Here is an 18,777-nt window from a genome sequence, read left to right as displayed (position 1 = left end):
TCAAGCTTGGTGGAGGTGGAGTCTGAGGACAGGACTGAATAACGATTGAACTGAGGGTTCAGGGGCGGAGTTTAAGGGCGAACTCGGGACAGAGACTGGACCAAGTCGAGGGAGGCGGGGCCTAATGATGGAGCGGGGCGGGGATTGTTCTGAGGGCGGTGCCGGCGCGAGGATTGGGCCGAGAGCCTCGGGGGCGGGGCTTGAGGGGGCGGTGCCGTGTCGGAAGTCAAAGGTCAGTAAATAGTGGTGATGTCATGCAGGCAAGATGGCGGAAGGGTGAGCTCGTCGTTTTGCTCCTAGACACTGGGGCCTGAATTCTCCTAGGGTTGGGGTGCTGTGGCAGAGTCCCTGTAGGGACCATGAGATCAGCGCGGGCGCAGACCAACCTGAAAGGGCGGAGTGGAGTCGCATTGTGAGGGGGTGGGGAAGTGGTCGGCGAAGCCTCGGCCCGCGGGGTACAACTGAAGGGAAACAGACCGGATCCTTGGGCGGGCAGGAATCTCACCGCGGGGCTGCCAGATGTGTCTGTCTTCCACAGGGAGGACGTGGGATGGTGGCGGAGCTGGCTGCAGCAGAGCTACCAAGCAGTCAAAGAGAAGGTAAGCTGGGCCCGTGCCCTCCTTCCCTCGCTAGGGCCCTGCGCCGCCTCAATGCAACCTGGTCCAACCAGCCCCGCCCAACTTTTGCGGGCGCTGAGTCTCAAGGATGAGGCTGACCTGCCTGGGCCTTTCTTTTAACCTTTACCAGTCCACGGGAGGACAGACTCGGACGCAAACCAGTGTGATACTAGCCGCAATGAAATAAAGATGGTTTTAAAGTCTGGAGTTAACGAACGTTTTGTAGGAATCTATAGGAAGGAGCAATTTATTGCAGCTCAAGGAATTCACAGCTTCTTTGTGGAAGAGAGAACTTTTGATATAGGTCTTGAAGGAAAATATGCTAGCAATAAAAAAACACGTGTATGGTCATTCAAATATTAGAGTATATGCGACAACCAGCACTCTGATATGTCTTGAGGATACAGACTTCAGCCAAACAGATGTAATCCTGAGCCTTACAAAGCTCACAGTCTAGTGGGGAGACAGCCATTAGCCGAGTAGCCAAACAGTTGTTTAGTTACCGTTGTGGTAAGTTCTGTGAAAGAAAAGTACAGGGGCACTTTGTCTATTCTGGTAGTCAAGAACTCACCAGGGAAGGCCTCTGTGGGTAAGGAACCTCATCAAAGCCAACCCTGCCTAGACAGGATGAAAAGAACCCAAGCTAGAGATGAGCATGAGCCATACACACTGGTGCCTGATGAGTCATAAGGGCTTTACAAAGGGCAATAGAAAGAGATTAATCACCAGAGAGCGGAGGGCCTTGACTGGCTTGCTGAGCAGTCTCTGGGATGAGTGATATTTGGCTGTGCCAGTGGGTAATGCCAATGTGTATTCCAGTTTCATGCTTGTCAAAATCAACCCAACTGAATTGTGGGAAAAGCTGATTACTATTTACCTCAAGCAATTGGGGTGAATCCTGCTTCAGGGCGGACTCTGGGAAGCTTCTTACCTCACCTAAACAAATAAGCCCCCACTCTGGGAGTATTTTTATTTTGTTTTGAGACAAGAATCTCACTCTGTCACCTAGGCTAGAGTGCAGTGGCAGGGTCTCAGCTCACTGCACCTCTGCCTTCTGGGTTTAAGCAATTCTTGTGCCTCAGCCTCCTAAGTAGCTGGGATTACAGGCATGTGCCACCGCTCCTGGCTAATTTCTGTATTTTTAGTAGAGATGGGGTTTTGTCATGTTGGCCAGACTGGTCTTGAACTCCTCACCTCAGGTGAGCCACCAGCCTTGGCCTCCTATAAAGTTCTGGGATTACAGGCGTGAATCACTACACCCAGACCCTCCTGAAGTTCTGGGATTACAAATGTGAACCACCACACCCAGACGTCTGGGAGTGTTTTTATTCCTCCCCTAGCTAGCCTGGGGACTCCTTGACAGCCTCTCAGCAATAGCCCAGCAAATCTGAGAATGCCCTGAGCTGTTGATGTTGCTGGTAAGGACTAAGAGAGAGGATTGCACTCTAACATTTGACAGAGACCTGAAAGTACCATGTTACCTACTGGGTAATTTCCTAGCAGGGAAGTCTGACATTCATTCAGCAAATGTTGCATAAGGGTGTTTCTCTCAAGGTTGGTCTTAACATAACTTACGAAAAATAGATAGTTGGCCAGCATACCATCTTAATTCTTGGGGAATTCCCAGTTAAAAGCTGGGGTGGGGTTGGAGATAGGAGTTGTTTATGCCTTTTTGTAAAGAGAAGACTTAATTTCCCCTTTTTTATTTTCTTACTCTTATATGTCCTTGGGCAAGTGTTTTGTTTTGTTTTTTGAGATGGAGTCTGGCTCTGTCACCCAGGCTGAAGTGCAGTGGTGCGATCTCGGGCTCACTGCAGCCTCCGCCTCCTGGGCTTCCAGGGTCAAGCAGTCCTCCTGCCTCAGCCCCTCAAGTAGCTGGAATTACAGACATATGCCACCACGCCCGGCTAATTTTTATATATATTTTTTAGTGTAGACAGGGTTCACCATGTTGGTCAGGCTGGTCTGGAACTCCTGACCTCAGGTGGTCCACCCACCTCGGCCTCCCAAAGTGCTAAGATTACAGGTGTGAGCCACCATGCCTGGCCTCTTGGGCAAGTTTTTAACCCTCTAGGCCTCAGTTCCTCATCTGTAATATGGGGATACTAACAATACCTAATGAGATTGTAGTGAGGGTTAAATGTTAATATATGTAAAACACTAAGAACAGTACCTAGCATATAGTAAGTGCTATATAAGCATTAGCTGTTACTTATTAAGTGCTCAGGCTGATGGAAAAACCTCTTAGATAACACCACCAATCTGTTTTTTCTTTCCATTTCTTTCTTGGTCTTTTGGTGCTTTCTTATTTTTATGTGCCATTCTGGCTCCATCTGGACCACTCACTTCTCAGCACTCCTTAGAATACATTGCCTTGGAGACCACAGCTATGAGATGGTGCTATTATCTGCTTTCCTCTGCTCCTGACTTCTTCCTGTGTATTGTCGAGGGCAACATGACTGACACAAATGTTTGTGCATACACATTGTTAGAGAAAGGTGCATCGTTGCTCTATATACTTACCAGAAAGAAAAAATTACAGAGAGAAAGGCACATTGCTCTTTGGTTCCATCACAGATTCCCCAACCTCCTCTGGGCTCACATACTCTTCAGTCTCCAATTTGCTTCTCCTCCCCTTAACTTCAGAAACTTTCCCAAAACCTCTCTTCCCTCGGGTCCCCTACTTAGCCACTTTATTCCTTTCGCTTCCAGGAGACAACCTTGTTTACTTTTTGAAATTTGAAGTCAAGAAACAGGATCTTTAACTCCCTCCCCACCGAGAAGCCACCACCTATAAACTTAATCTATACTCACACTCAGCTTCACCTACTGGTTGCCAAATCCAGTGGGTGGTTTTCAGCCCTTATCTTCCTGGAGCTTTCTGCTACATTTGACACTAGTGATCACTCCCTTTCTTGAAACTCTACTCTCTCGGCTTTTATAACATGATTCTTTTCTAGCCCTCAGTCAACATACCTGTTCACTTACCAAATCCAACTTCTTCTGCTTACTATCTCTTGAACCAGTCTCATACTCTCCATCTTTACTAGCACTATCTTTATTCATATTCTTCTATTTTTTTTTTTTTCCTGGATTTTTGCAGTAGCCTCCTGACTGGTCTTCCTTCCTCTTCTGATCTTCTCACCTCTGAACCTTTCCTCCATTCCAGTCACTGCAGTGATTTATTGAAAAGACAAATCTCATGTCCTACCCACTTCAAACCTTTGGTGGCTCCCCATCATCCACAGGGCTGACCCTGGTTGCCCTTGGCAACCTCTCCAGCTTTATTCCTCACCACTCCTGCTTCACATTTTATGTCCACCAGGACTGTAATGTTTGTAGGCGTCAGTAAACCCCATGTCAATATTCCTTAGCTAACTCCTGTTTTGTTTTGTTTTGTTTGAGACGGGGTCTCACTCTTTTACCTAGGCTGGAGTGCAGTGGCATGATTACAGCCCACTGCATCCACGACCACCTGTTCTCAGGTGATTCTCCCACCTCAGCTTTCTGGGTAGCTGGGACTACAGGCGTTCGCCACCACACCTGGCTAATTTTGTGTGTGTGTGTGTGTGTGTGTGTGGTTTTGCCATGGTGTCCAAACTGATCTCAAACTCCTGGGCTCAAGCAGTCCTCCCGCCTCGACTTCCCAAAGTGCTGGGAGTACGGGCGTCAGCCACTGCACCTGGGCCCTGTCAATACTTTTTGACTAACTCCTTTTCATTCTTTAAGGGTCCATTTGAGGCCTCCAGTCACCACATCTTCCCAAGCTCCCCTAGTACAGTGGCTACTGCTCTGCCCTTGCACATCAGTACTATTATGGGAGCATTTTCCCCAGTAGACTGTGACCTGCTTGAGGGCAATGTCTGTTCATATTGTCTGCTCAGAGCTCACAGTCTAGCAGGAAGACAACCATTTACTAAATAGTCACACAAATGGTTACATAATTGAAATTTTGGTGGTCCATGTAAATGTAACAAACATTTTTCGAGCACCTACTATATGCTCTGTGTTAGATGCTGGGGAACCATGAGGGTACAAAACACATAGGATATGTGTTCACAGAACTCACAGTTTATCCAGGAAGGCAGACATTGAACAGGTCATCATAAGTCTAAAGTATGATAAATGTTAAAGAAGAGATAAAGCAGGGAGAGTCAGCTGGGCCTGAGGAGGCAGCAGGGAAATTTCTCTAGGGAAATGAAGCATAGACCTTAAGGATGAACAAGAGTTTTCCAGGTAAAAGGGTTCCTTCATTGTGTTTGCCCACTTGTTTATTTTGAAGAGTTAGAACTCTGTATCAGGAAGAGGAAATAATGTGTTAAGATGCCCTGAGGCAGGGCAGATGCTAGGGCATTTTAGAAACTTGGGGAAGGCCAGCTGAAGCTCAGTGAAGGGCACAGTGGCAGGGGATGCCAGTCTGCCAGAGGCAGTTACATAGGCCTTGTAAGTAAAGGTGGATTTTCAATTTGCTCTTAGGATAGTGTGTAAACTTCAAGAGTGTAAAGCAGCGTGATCTGCCCTGACAGACAAAGCACGCACTGGGTGAAATAAGGAGAATGAAGTAGAGGTAGCTGAGACAACCTGGGAGGAATCCAGATGAAAGAGCAAGTTGGCCTGGACTAAGGTGGTAGCAGTGTGGATGGAAAGAGTGAATCAGTAAATTACCTGAGGCACAATTTTATGGTACCGTGAAATATTTTTAAAATTTTTAATAAAAATAAATGAACCCTCCACCCCCAATTAAGGAGTCCTGAGTCAATTGGAGGCATGTTTCCACCTCCAGAGAAGCCTGTAGCTGATACCTGAGACTGTCCCATTCAGAAACTTCCCAAGCTAATGAAAGTGGGCAGGCCCTTCCCAGAAGAACAAACCACAGGAGTGATCAAAAGCATGCTTTAAAAAAAATGCAGATGATGGCCAGGTGGTGGCTCACGTCTGTAATCCCAGCACTTTGGGAGGCCGAGGCAGGCAGATCACGATGTCAGGAGTTCAAGACCAGCCTGGCCAGCATGATGAAACCCCATCTCTACTAAAAATATAGCTAGGTGTGGTGGCGGGCGCCTGTAATCCCAGCTACTCGGGAGGCCGAGGCAGAAGAATTGTTTGACTCTGGGAGGCGGAGGTTTCAGTGAGCCGTGACTCCTGTCTGGGCAACAAAGCAAGACTCCATCTCAAAAAAAAACCATGCAGGTGATTATCCCTGTGTAAAATGAAGAGGGCTTGCTGGGAGAGTGGCCACTGCGATACTCCAGGAAGGCATCCTAGAGTGGGTGAGTGTCAAGCAAGACAGGGCAAGACGGGCCGGGCGCGGTGGCTCAAGCCTGTAATCCCAGCACTTTGGGAGGCCGAGGCGGGTGGATCACGAGGTCAAGAGATCGAGACCGTCTTGGTCAACATGGTGAAACCCTGTCTCTACTAAAAATACAAAAAATTAGCTGGGCATGGTGGCACATGCCTGTAATCCCAGCTACTCAGGAGGCTGAGGCAGGAGAATTGCCTGAACGCGGGAGGCGGAGGTTGCGGTGAGCCGAGATCGCGCCGTTGCACTCCATCCTGGGTAACAAGAGCGAAACTCCGTCTCAAAAAAAAAAAAAAAAAAAAAAGACAGGGCAAGACCTAGAAGTGAGCTGAGGGCCTGCTATCTCAAGTGAGGTCTCGGTGCAGTCTGAGAAGCAGATTGGTTTAACAGAAACAAGTATGAATTCTGCCCAAAGGAGCTTTGTATGTGAATAGAACTTTGGGATGGTAGAACCAAGAAGGCCTCCAAGAGAATCTGATCTAGTCTTTGTCTTGACCGCTCCCTCCCTTTGCTGAATGTAAAAATCACATGTCATTTTACTGATACTAAATTGTTAAGAATTACTCATGTGCTCGCTTCAGCAGCACATATCCTAAAATTGGAACTATATGAAGAAGATTAGCATGGCCCTTGCGCAAGGATGACATGCAAATTCGTGAAGCGTTCCATATTATTTTTTTAATTTATTTTTTAAAATGTAAGTAAAATAAGAATAAATAAATAAAAATAATTACTCATAAAAGCTTTCTAAGCTATTGCTGTTACTAATACGTTTTCTTAAACCTGAAGGCAAATAACTTCACATACTACCTCATATTTCAACTGAATTTCCCTGAAACAAAAAAGTAAAAATAGAAATACTTTCCTTTGATTAAAAAAAAATCACAAACCTTTTTTTATGTTATTTGAAACCTGATATGAATATCATGATTTGAAGCATATCAAAGCAATTCATCAAAGTTAGTATTATTTTCATACTATACCCCCACTTCCCCAGTTTGTTCTTGAGAATCTCTGATCCGGGTAGGTCACCTCCCTCATTTTATAGGAGAAAAATGAGAACTAGATGAGACTTACACATGGCCACATAGCTTGTGAGTGCCTAGGCTGAGACTCAGTCCTCATGCTCAGAGTCGCAGGAAATTCCCCGCTCTCTCTGCTGTCAGGTAATCCCAAACCATGGAATTGGGACAAACGAGCATTGTTTCTGAGCCCAAGCTCCCATGCCATTTGAGATTTCCATGTGTCTGTCTGGTACTGAAGAAGCGCAGGGAACAGGAACAAGGGGTGTTGGGGCCAGCTAGCCCTGGCATCCCTCTCTGTCTTCCCACAGTCCTCTGAAGCCTTGGAGTTCATGAAGCGGGACCTGACAGAGTTTACCCAGGTGGTGCAGCATGACACAGCCTGTACCATCGCAGCCACAGCCAACGTGGTCAAGGAGAAGCTGGCTGTGAGTACCACCCAAACCCTGACAAGTAACTGCCCCTTGCAACCTGTCCTGCCCTGGGCTCCCAACCTTTCTACCATTAGGTGATTATTTTTCCCTGTGGGGAAAAATATGCAGATTATTTTTCCTCCCATTTTGAAAGAATTGTGTCTGGCAGCCAAACAAATTATTTTAAGTAATAGTTTTCCCACTTACGTATTGTTTTAGCAAATGTTTTCCATTAGCAAAGTCATTCATTGTTGACAATTTAGAAAATACAAGTAAAAGAAAAGAGAAAGAATGAAAAAAAAGAAGAAAGACCTAGAGACAGCCATAACTCCATCTCCCAAAGATAACTACTGTTAATATTTTGGTGGCATATCCCTTATGTATACTTTTTTTTCAAAACTGGCATCAACTGAATACCATGTCTTGTAACCTATTTTTTTACTTAAATTGCAAACCTTGTTCTAGAGTGTAATAAGTGGCATGGTATTCCACTATGTGAGCCACTGTGCCTGGCCACTGATGACGGATATATACTCACCCGAATTTTACAGATAAGGAAACTGAGGTTCAGAGAGGGTTTTGGTCTCACGATTAACAAGTGGTAGAGCTAGGATTCAAATTTATGTCTAACTCCAAAGCTAGTACCCTTCCCATCACCCTACCCATGGGTCCTCTTCCCCACTGATAAGTCTATGGCATGGACCTTCTCTGGCCAAGTTTTGACCAGCCTGACTGGGCTTGAAATTTTGATGAAACAGCCAATCAAAGATCTCTGCTCTGATCTACACAGGCCTACCATGGCTCTGTTCTGCAGCCCCACTTGGGGGATGGGGGACCCTTGCTTCCTCCCTCTCCTTCTCCAGCCCCAGAGATGGGTGAAGGGTCGTGAGCACTTTCCTGGTCCCCCAACACACGGTACACTTCTGCCCCAATGTTTTACCCCCATACCCCAGATTGCAGCCTGTTCCCGGAGCACTTGCTTCCTCTGCCCATTCTCTATACAGACGGAAGGCTCCTCGGGAGCAACGGAGAAGATGAAGAAGGGTTTGTCTGACTTCCTAGGGGTGATCTCAGACACCTTTGCCCCCTCACCAGACAAAACCATCGACTGTGATGTCATCACCCTGATGGGCACACCGTCTGGCACAGCTGAGCCCTATGATGGCACCAAGGTATTCACTGACAGCCTCCCCTACAGATGCCTAATATCTGTAACCTGGGCTTGAACTTCCAATTGGTATTCACAAAAGCAGCCCATGTTCAGGCCAAAAAATAAATATGGGTATATTATTCATAGTAAATCAGAAAATACCGATAAGCAAGGACAAGATAATTATTTTTAAACTCATAATTGCATCACCCAAAGAGAACTCCTGATTTCTTAATTGGTATATAACCTTACATTTGTTTTTGTTTGTAAACACAGGTAAGGTTAGTTTGTTGTTTTTCTTTTTAACAAAATACATTTTATACATGCAGTTTTGTAACCTACTTTTAAAAAGCCAATAAACTTAGCATCTTTCTTTTTTTTTTTTTTTTGGAGAGGGAGAGTCTTGCTCTGTCACCAGGCGCCAGGCTAGAGTACAGTGGCGCGATCTCGGCTCACCGCAACCTCCGCCTCCTGGGTTCAGGCAATTCTCCTGTCTCAGCCTCCTGAGTAGCTGAGATTACAGGCACGTACCACCATGCCCAGCTAACTTTTTGTATTTTTAGTAGAGACAGGGTTTCACCTTGTTGACCAGGATTGTCTCGATCTCTTGACCTCGTGATCCACCCGCCTCGGCCTCCCCTGGCCATCTTTCTTAATCATCATCTTTTTTTTTTTTTTTTTTTAAATGAAACAGGGTCTCAATCTATCACCCAAGCTCTCTCTGGGGCTCAGTGGCACAATCACGGCTCATTGTAGCCTCAACTTTCCAGGCTCAAGGGTCCTTCCACCTTAGTCTCCTGAGTAGCTAGGACCACTGGTATGAACCACCACACCCAACTAATTCTTAAAAATTTTTTCAGTAGAAACAGGGTTTCACTTTGTTGCCCAGACTGGTCTCAAATGCCTGGGCTCAAGTGACCCTTCTACCTTGGTCTCCCAAAGTGTTGGGATTACAGGCATGAGCCACTGCACCTGGCCTTAATGTCTTTAAATTCTTACAAGTGAATATAGCATTATTTATTCCATTATTTCCTTCATGTTACATATTTGGATTCCTGTCAGCTTTCAAGCATAATAAGGAACACTGTGGAGAGCCTTTTTAGAGGCATAATCTTTTCCACATTTGTGTTATTTAGAGTAATTTCCAGTAATAAATGTATAGGTAAGAGGAGAGGGGTGTCTTCAGAGCACTTAAAGCAACAGCCACAGTAGCATATTTTTGCTTTTTTTTTTCTCCTTTTTTTAAAATTTTATTTGAGACAAGATCTGACTACTCAGACTGGAGTGCAGGGGCATGATCCCAGCCCACCGCAGCCTCAGCCTCCTGGGCTCAAATGTTCCTCCTGCCTCAACCTCCCTAGTATTCCTCGTAGTGGGGACCACAGGTGTGCACCACCATGCCTGCCCGGCTTTTTTTTTCCTTGTAGAGACAAGGTCTCCCTATGCTGCCCAGGCTGGTCTCCAACCCTTGGGCCCAAGTGATCCTCCTACCTCAGCCTCCTAAAGTGCCGGGATTATAGGCTCAAGGTACCTCACCTGGCCACATTGTATTTTCTATTTCACGGAGTGTTTTCTTCTAAATTCACAATATAATGTCATGGCAGTTTGACCCTCTTTGTAGCCGTGTTGTTTTTGTTTTGTTTTTCATTTTCGTTTTTGAGATAGGGTCTCACTCTGTCCTCCAGGCTGGAGTGCAGTGGTGCAATCACAGCTCACAGCAGCCTCCATCTCCCGGGCTCAGGTGCTTCACCCACCTCAGCCTCCTGAGTAGCTGGGACTATAGGCATACATCACCATGTCCAGCTAATTTTTGTACTTGTTGTAGAAACAGGATTTCCCCATGTTGCCTAGGTTGGCTTCATAGCATTTTATCACATTGAACTTCTTTGTTTGTTTTTATTGTTGTTGAGACAGTCTCGCTGTGTCACCCAGGCTGGAGTGCAGTGGAGCAATCTTGGCTCACTGCAACCCCCACCTCCTGGGTTCAGGCGATTCTCCTGCCTCAGCCTCTCGAGTAGCTGGAATTACAGGTGCACACCACCATGCCTGGCTAATTTTTGTATTTTTAGTAGAGACTGGGTTTCACCATGTTGGCCAGGCTGGTTTTGAACTTCTGGCCTGAAGCGATCCACCCAACTCGGCCTCCCAAAGTACTGGGATTACAGGCATGAGCCATGGCACCCAGCTTACATTGAACTTCTGTTCCAAAAGTACTGATTTTTCAAGTATGTTTCTTTTTTTCTTTTCTTTTTTTTTTTTTTTGAGACGGAGTTTCGCTCTTGTTACCCAGGCTGGAGTGCAATGGCGCGATCTCGGCTCACCGCAACCTCCGCCTCCTGGGTTCAGGCAATTCTCCTGCCTCAGCCTCCTGAGTAGCTGGGATTACAGGCACGTGCCACCATGCCCAGCTAATTTTTTGTATTTTTAGTAGAGACGGGGTTTCACCATGTTGACCAGGTTGGTCTCGATCTCTCGACCTCGTGATCCACCCGCCTCGGCCTCCCAAAGTGCTGGAATTACAGGCGTTAGCCACCACGCCCGGCCTCAAGTATGTTTCTTAGCACTAGGATTAGCGCAACCACTTAGTGAACATGTGAGTGGAATTGTGAAAATGTTTAATAGATAAGATTTTTAGTTATAACGACGGTCAATTATCACCAAAACCGCTTACAGACAGCCCATGCTTCCTGCAGTACTGAGGAAGGAAGGTGGACTTTGTCTTTACCAGCTAAGTTTGCCAACTTCTGGTCCTAGTGGGAATGTAACTTGGTAGACTGGCTATACAATTTAAAAATTCTTGAAGGGTTTTAATGTGAGGGGAATTGCGTTACTTTAAAATTTTTCCCTAAATTTTGACTTTATTAATATATTGACACTAATATTTTTCGAATTTCACTTACTAAAAAGCATTTTTTTTTTTTTTTTTTTTTTGAGATGGAGTCAACCAGGCTGTAGTGTAGTGGCGCAATCTCGGCTCACTGCAATTTCTGCCTCCTGTGTTCAAACAATTCTCCTGCCTCAGCCTCCTGAGTAGCTGGGACTACAGGCGTGCACCACCACACCTAGCTAATTTTTTTTGTATTTTTAGTAGAGACAGGGTTTCACCATGTTGGCCAGGATGGTCGATCTCCCAACCTAGTGATCTACCCGTCTTGGCCTCCCAAAGTAAAAAGCATTTTATACCAATAATTTTGTAGCCTGCTTATGCAATATATAGTTACTAAGAAAATACATCTTAGTTCCTGGTGGGGAATACTGGGCGAAAGGCCATTTTTCTGGGAACCCCAGTAACCCCAGTTTTGGATGCCTAGCCTAGCACTCCACTGTGTGCCACAGTGCTAGTTAACAAGTGCCCTGTGGGTATCCCAGCCTACAAGGGAGAAGCTGGGTTGTGGTTGACTGAGTATCCTGGCAGAGAAAGGGTGCTTTCTATGTCCAGCACCTCAGAATTTGTTTCCTTTTCTCCTTTTTGTACAGGCTCGCCTTTATAGCCTGCAGTCGGACCCAGCCACCTACTGCAATGAACCAGATGGTGAGAGGGTAGCAGTGAGGGGTGGGCTTCTAGGGCAAGTAGACTAAGGGGGTCTGGGTCATGGGCCCTGGTTGTCTCAGCAGAGGCGGGGCACCCCATATGTAGAGGGACCAGAGTGAGAGTGGTGTGTAACTTTTACTGTGTGGGTGGGTTGATGTTCTCATTTCTTTCCTGAACTTGAGCTGTCTTTGCCCACCTGCATGGACGAGGCCCCTCTTAACCCTCATCCTCAGCTCAGCTTCCCTCCCAGCCCTGCTGCCCCACCTGCCTTCTCTTCAGCTCCTGTTGGCTAAGCCCCTGTCATGCAGCAAACCCCATGATGGGAACTGGAGATCAGAAATGAGCCAAACCCTCCATCTAGTCCAGCCCTCTAGGAACTGGCCATTAAGAGGGAGAAAGCAGAAACAGTGAATAAAGCAGAGATACTAGAGAGCAGCATCCACATGACTGCTTCCACAGAGCAGTGGGGCAGCGGGAGCCCAGAGGAATGGCACCCTTCCTGGTCTGGGAACCTAGCGAGTGATGCTGGAGTTGAAGTTTGTGTGTGTGTGTGTGTGTGTGTGTGTGTGTGTGTGTGTGTGTGTTTGTCCCCCAAGCTGGAGTGCAATGGTGGGATCTTGGCTCACTGCAACGTCTGCCTCCCAGGTTCTAGCAATTCTCCTGCCTCAGCCTCCCAAGTAGCTGGGCTTACAGTCACCTGCCACCACGTCTGGCTAATTTTTGTATTTTTAGTAGAGACAGGGTTTCCCCATGTTGGTCAGGCTGGTCTCAAACTCCTAACCTCAAGTGATCTACCCGCCTTGGCCTCCCAAAGTGCTGGGATTAGAGGTATGAGCCACTGCACCCGGCTGGAGTTGGGGTTTTAAGGATAAATTAGAAGTCAACTAGTTTCACTATGAGAAGTGAGGAAGGGCATTCAAGCAAAGAGAGCGGGGAGCACCCCGCCTTTTGGTAACACCAGGTTAAAGGGTACGTATGAGGAAGTGAAGGCAGTGAGACCGGCTCATGGGAGCCAGATTGTGAAGGGCTTTGTGTGCCAGACCAGGCAGTTGGAATTTTGGCCTAAAAGGCTCATAGTAGTAGCTCTAGACCTCTCTTTAGTCACAAAGGCCTTTAATAATCGATTGAAAATGACAAGCCCTTTCTCCACAAAACTTTTTGTGCAGTATGGGAATTCTTTGACCCTTTGAAGCCCACCTTGGACTCCAGCTTAAAAAGCCCTCCCATGGAGAACTGTTGAAAGGTTTTGAGGCCTGGGGTGATCAGAGTTTGCAGTTTGTAAGGCAGCCCATGGGGCAGCATTGTGAAGAATGAAATAGAGAGGGAGAGACAGAAGACAGGAAGACCCGTTAGGCGGCTCGGTAGGAATCCTGTGTCAGGGGTAAGGCCAGAATCTAGGAAGAGTCAGGTGGCATGAAGAGGACACTGTGCTTAATAAAAGACACAGTTTAGCCAGGCGTGATGGCATGCCTGTAGCCTCAGCTATTCAGAAGGTTGAGGCAGGAGGATCACTTGGACCCAGAAGATCAAGGTTGCAGTGAGCCAAGGCTGCGCCACTGCACTCCAGCCTGGGTGACAGAACAAGACTCTATCTCTAAAAAATGAGACACTGAGGAAGTGTGATCTAGAGTGATTGGATAAGGGAGGAGAAGGATGGCCCCCAGGTTGAATAACCCTGTCAGATAATCAAGTGGGAAGGAAAATTAGTGCACGGTATATTTGCAGGTAGAAGTATCAGGGGTACCTGGATCTCTGGATCTAGGGCCCAGAGAGTAGCCTGGGATGCAAAGAGAGAGACAGGAATTATCAGTGGGAGGATGAGGTTGAAACTTGTGGTTTAGAGGCAATTATTTTGGGGGAAAAAAAGCTAGAGAGATATGGAAAGGAAAGGAAAATGAGAAGCCCACGGAGACTCAGATGGACTGAACAGAGAAGTGGAGGAAGATAACAAAGGAGTGAGAAGCCAGGAGAGGGCTTCAAGAGAAAGGCAGTGGTCCCCAGGGTCAGAGGTGGTCACATGAGGGAAAACAGAGAAATCGATGTTGGCTCAGGCAGCTGGGGTCATGTGTCCTGAGAACAGCTGTTTGTGAGAGGAGGAGATTCAGTAGCCAGGTGCCATGGGCTAAAAAGCAAGCAGGGATATGAGAAAATGGAGACTGTAGCCCCTTCTGGAGATCAGTCAGGTACCACACCCATCCCTTCACCCTGCCTGACCGCCTACCCTGGGCTAAGTGCCTTTGAACACACAGGCTTTCTTCATTTTCCATGTCCAGCCTTAGGTATTTTATGTAGGCCAAGGGTTCTTTCCCCAGACCAAGGGAACTGACTATCAGCATCTGTACCTCTGCAGGGCCCCCGGAATTGTTTGAAGCCTGGCTTTCCCAGTTCTGCTTGGAGGAGAAGAAGGGGGAGATCTCAGAGCTCCTTGTAGGCAGCCCCTCCATCCGGGCCCTCTACACCAAGATGGTGAGGGTCCAGCCTGCAGGGCCTCAGCCAGCTCCAGGCTTGAGGTGTTGGGAGGTGGGAGGGACATGTTCGCAGTCACTGCGGAGCCATCTAGCCCAGAGGGCACTGGGAGGCCCCGTAGACCCAGACCAGCCACGTCCTAAGCCAAGAACCCACATGGGAGAAGCTGGTTTGCCAGGTTTCTGGCAATCAGAGAATGGTGAGAATTGGAAGGGCCAGCGAATCCTGATAGGAGTTGTTTTCTCCCTCCTTGGCCAACCTGGACCAGAAAGGGGGATCTGGCCAAAACTTTGGTGGGGGTGGAAGTGCTCTATCACTGCTAAGCCACTTAATGGGTCTGAAATCCATACTGGATGGGAACAGACTGGTAAGGCTGGGGACACAGACCCCACACGAACACTCCCAAAGTCTCACCTCCATTTTCCCCTTCCTCCAGGTTCCAGCAGCTGTTTCCCACTCAGAATTCTGGCATCGGTATTTCTATAAAGTCCATCAGCTAGAGCAGGTATGCTGGTCTATCCTGGGGAGGTCCCCTCTCAACACTAGGGGAAGCAGGCTGGATTTATTGAGAGAAGAAAGGGATACAGGGTGCCAAGAGTTCTGGGATCAGGACCAGGGTCTGGGAAGAGGGTGCCCTGACTGCCTCTGGCCATCTGCTTCCCCACACTCAGGAGCAGGCCCGGAGGGATGTCCTGAAGCAGCGGGCGGAACAGAGCATCTCTGAAGAGCCTGGCTGGGAGGAGGAGGACGGTAAGAGGTGTTGAGAGGTGAGGGGCAAGTGACATGTCTTGTCTGTGGGGCACTCTGAGCTGGGCCATGCTCTCTGAAGCCTGGAGAGACTTGGTGCCCATCAGGGAAGAGTAGGGCATGAGCACATTGTATGTGCTGAGGATAGGCGGAGCTAACAAGGGGATGTTGAACAAGGCTAGTGGAATTCTGATTTAGGTACAGAAATCACATGTGTCAGTCGGTGCAGATTCCCCTGTCAGCCCATGAACCAGCTGCCTCTTAGTCACTGGTGAGCTTCTTGAAAATCCAGTTTCCCTTCCCCACCTTGTAAAGAAGACTGTAAAGATGCGGCCAGACATGTATTTTAAACAAGCTCCCTGGTAATATTAATGCCCAGGCTGGTTTGGGAACCACTGGGTTAGGGAGGGAGCTGAGCATCCTCTACCTGTAGCTCAGCTTAGAACAGCATGTTGCCACTTCCTGGATGACATACTACTAATGCATTTCTTAAGTGTTTATACCATATGTCCAGGCTGCACTAAGAGCTTTACATAGAGTCCTTACCACAACGCCATTACCCCTCTTAAGGATAAAAGTAAGTTAAAAGGTAAGTTAAAAGTTAGGTGGCTTGCCCAATGTAGCAGACACAGCAGAACCCAAACTAGGATGTAGCAGAACCCAACCTGAACCCAAAACTGACTCACTTTCCAGCCATGGCTTTGTAATCAATAACAGCCCCTTGGACTGCATTGCTGGAAGCCCACCAGACATTAGGCCCAATGGCTAAGCAGGACTTTGACTAGCAGGGAGTGTCTGCAGAAGCATTGTGATGGCAAAGGGGTAAGCTAAATGACACTATTGAGTCTTTTTTATCATTTTGAGACGGAGTCTTGCTCCATTGCCCAGGCTGGAGTGCAGTGGCGCAATCTCTGCTCACTGCAACCTCTGCTTCCTAGATTCAAGCGATTCTCCTGCCTCAGCCTTCCAAGTAGCTGGGATTACAGGCATGTGCCACCATACTCAGCTAATATTTTCTGTATTTTTAGTAGAGTCAGGGTTTCACCATATTGGCCAGGCTGGTCTCAAAAGCTCCTGACCTCAGGTGATCCACCTGCCTCGGCCTCCCAAAGTGCTAGGATTACAGGTATGAGCCACCATGCCTGGCTTGAGTCTTGATCAGAGTAAACTTTGGTGGGAACCCAAGAGCTTCAAGGTTGTCTTAGGGCTGGCCAGGGTACATTTCCCTCTTGCCCCTCCCTTTCTTTCTCCTCAGAGGAGCTCATGGGCATTTCACCCGCATCTCCAAAAGAAGGAAAGGTTCCTGTGGCCAAAACTTCTACATACTCTGAAGGAGGACCTGGCTCCCAGAACCCCTGTGAAGAGAATCTGGTGACCTCAGTTGAGCCCCCAGCAGAGGTGACTCCATCAGAGAGCAGCGAGAGCATCTCCCTTGTGACACAGATCGCCAACCCTGCTGCTGCACCTGAGGCATCAGTGCTGCCCAAGGACCTGTCCCAAAAGCTGCTGGAGGCATCTTTGGAGGAACAGGGCCTGGCTGTGGATGTGGGCGAGACTGGACCCCCACCACCTGTTCACTCCAAGCCTCTAACCCCTGCTGGCCACCCCAGCGGCCCAGAGCCCAGACCTCCAGCCAGAGTAGAGACTCTGAGGGAGGAGGCACCCACAGACTTACGGGTGTTTGAGCTGAACTCGGACAGTGGGAAGTCTACACCCTCCAACAATGGAAAGAAAGGTAGGTCTGGAGGCCCAGGCCCAGACGGTTGTATGGGTCAGGGCCACTTCCCAAGGCAGATTTGTCTCTTATCCCTTGTTAGAATACTGTGAGCACATTTTTTTCATTTCTGATGATGATGATGATAGCTGCCATATATTGACTATTTGCTAACGTATTTCATTAATTCTAAGTTACACATAATCTCTGAAATAAGAATGCATCTTAAAATTGTTGGCACCTTAAGAGTCAACAAAACGCCGGGCGCAGTGGCTCAAGCCTGTAATCCCAGCACTTTGGGAGGCCGAGGCGGGTGGATCACGAGGTCAAGAGATCGAAACCATCCTGGTCAACATGGTGAAACCCCGTCTCTACTAAAGATACAAAAAAAAAAAATTAGCTGGGCATGGTGGCACGTGCCTGTAATCCCAGCTACTCAGGAGGCTGAGGCAGGAGAATTGCTTGAACCCAGGAGGCGGAGGTTGCGGTGAGCCGAGATCGCGCCATTGCACTCCAGCCTGGGTAACAAGAGCGAAACTCCGTCTCAAAAAAAAAAAAAAAAAAAAAAAAGAGTCAACAAAACAAGTTTGATGCTTGATCCCATGCTAAATATGTTATATGGCACTTAAATTCTCACTTATATCTCACAACTCAGTGAGGTCAGTATTATTGTCCTCATTTTACAGATGAAGAAAGTGAGGCCCAAAAATACTAGGTAACTTGCCGAAGTTCATATGGCCGGAAGGCCCAGATTCAGACCCAGGTCTGACTCTAAGCCCATGCCCTTCACTAGCACACCGCCATTTTCTATCTTTTTGGACAATTTAACCTTACCCCCGCTTGGGAATCCCAGTGACACTGATGTTAAGGGTCTTCTTCCCTGTGTAACCTTAGGAAAGTCATTCGGCTTCCCTAAGCCTTCATTATTATGAAATATAGAAACAAAACTCATACGTACCATTTAAAGAAGAATAAAATGAACACCATGAACTTACAGTGACCCAGCTTGAGTATTGGAGCTTCAGTTTTGTATCTGTATAATAGAATTTTAGACTGGAGACTCTGAATTTATGTCAAAGAGGAACCTCTGTAACTGCAGGAATTGAAGGACAAGGATAGCCTTGGGGTCAGCCTTTTTGCCACATCCAAAATGCCACTTCAGAGATGGCTGATTACCAGCAAGAACCACCCCCCAGCCCCCCACCACCCACACTCTTTACACACACATGCTCTCCTGTCTTTGCGAACACTCAGCACCAGCCCCACAGCCACAAAGCTTGCCCAGCAGGGAAGGCCTGGCCTGCCAGCGCTGTAAGGGACTGGTTTGCTACAGTGGATGGAAAAGGGACCCCACCGTACCCCTAACCTATTCCCTGATAGAAACCATGGAGTTTGCAGTCTCCAACCCAGTGCTTCCCTTCTGACTCTAATTCAGTGAGGTCGTCCATTGAGGTCCTACCTGTTCTTTATAAGACACAGTGGGAAGAGGCAGAAGCTGCAGTCTTTTTGAGGAAGCATGAAGCAGGATGTGTCAGTCTGGTACTGGAGGAGTTCAGAGAAAGAAGGAATCTCTGGACATCTGTGGTGCTTCACCAAGGAGAAGCCTTGTATAGGAGAGTTGGAGAGTTTGGGGCAGTGGTAGTCTAAGCTGAGGGGGCCTACAAAGTCCAACTAGCAAAGGGCATGGGGCAGCGTGTTTAAGGGGCGGTGACCTAAACTCACTCTTCCGTATTGTCTCCCAGGAGACGGAAGTATGAGAAGGGTGAGTGGGTTGACTCAGAAATAGAATTTCAGAATTTAAAACCTTAAGCTGGATT

General features: G+C 47.6%; 1 protein-coding gene and 1 non-coding gene across 3 annotated transcripts in view; both read left to right on the top strand.

The window, feature by feature from the left end:
* The first annotated feature begins 238 nt into the window (after positions 1–238).
* BSDC1 (BSD domain containing 1) overlaps positions 239–18,777 on the top strand; it is a 28,742-nt gene continuing 10,203 nt past the window's right edge. The window contains exons 1-9 of one of the 2 annotated variants that reach the window (XM_003937559.4): positions 239–276; positions 539–599; positions 7,250–7,366; positions 8,356–8,523; positions 11,979–12,033; positions 14,384–14,499; positions 14,936–15,004; positions 15,171–15,249; positions 16,502–16,981. In XM_003937559.4, the coding sequence (XP_003937608.2) occupies positions 266–276; positions 539–599; positions 7,250–7,366; positions 8,356–8,523; positions 11,979–12,033; positions 14,384–14,499; positions 14,936–15,004; positions 15,171–15,249; positions 16,502–16,981 (1,156 nt within the window). In that variant the 5' untranslated portion in view covers positions 239–265. Of the gene's footprint in view, positions 277–538; positions 600–7,249; positions 7,367–8,304; positions 8,524–11,978; positions 12,034–14,383; positions 14,500–14,935; positions 15,005–15,170; positions 15,250–16,501; positions 16,982–18,777 lie in introns of both variants that reach the window. The other variant, XM_003937560.4, reaches the window with a different exon arrangement.
* On the top strand, positions 6,485–6,591 carry LOC120366144 (U6 spliceosomal RNA). Its single transcript, XR_005580892.1, has one exon. It is a non-coding gene; the product is annotated as a U6 spliceosomal RNA (small nuclear RNA).

This window comes from Saimiri boliviensis, chromosome 11 (assembly GCF_048565385.1).
Source record: "Saimiri boliviensis isolate mSaiBol1 chromosome 11, mSaiBol1.pri, whole genome shotgun sequence".
In the NCBI taxonomy this organism is placed as follows: domain Eukaryota; kingdom Metazoa; phylum Chordata; class Mammalia; order Primates; family Cebidae; genus Saimiri; species Saimiri boliviensis.
This window is presented reverse-complemented; position numbering and strand designations above follow the sequence as displayed.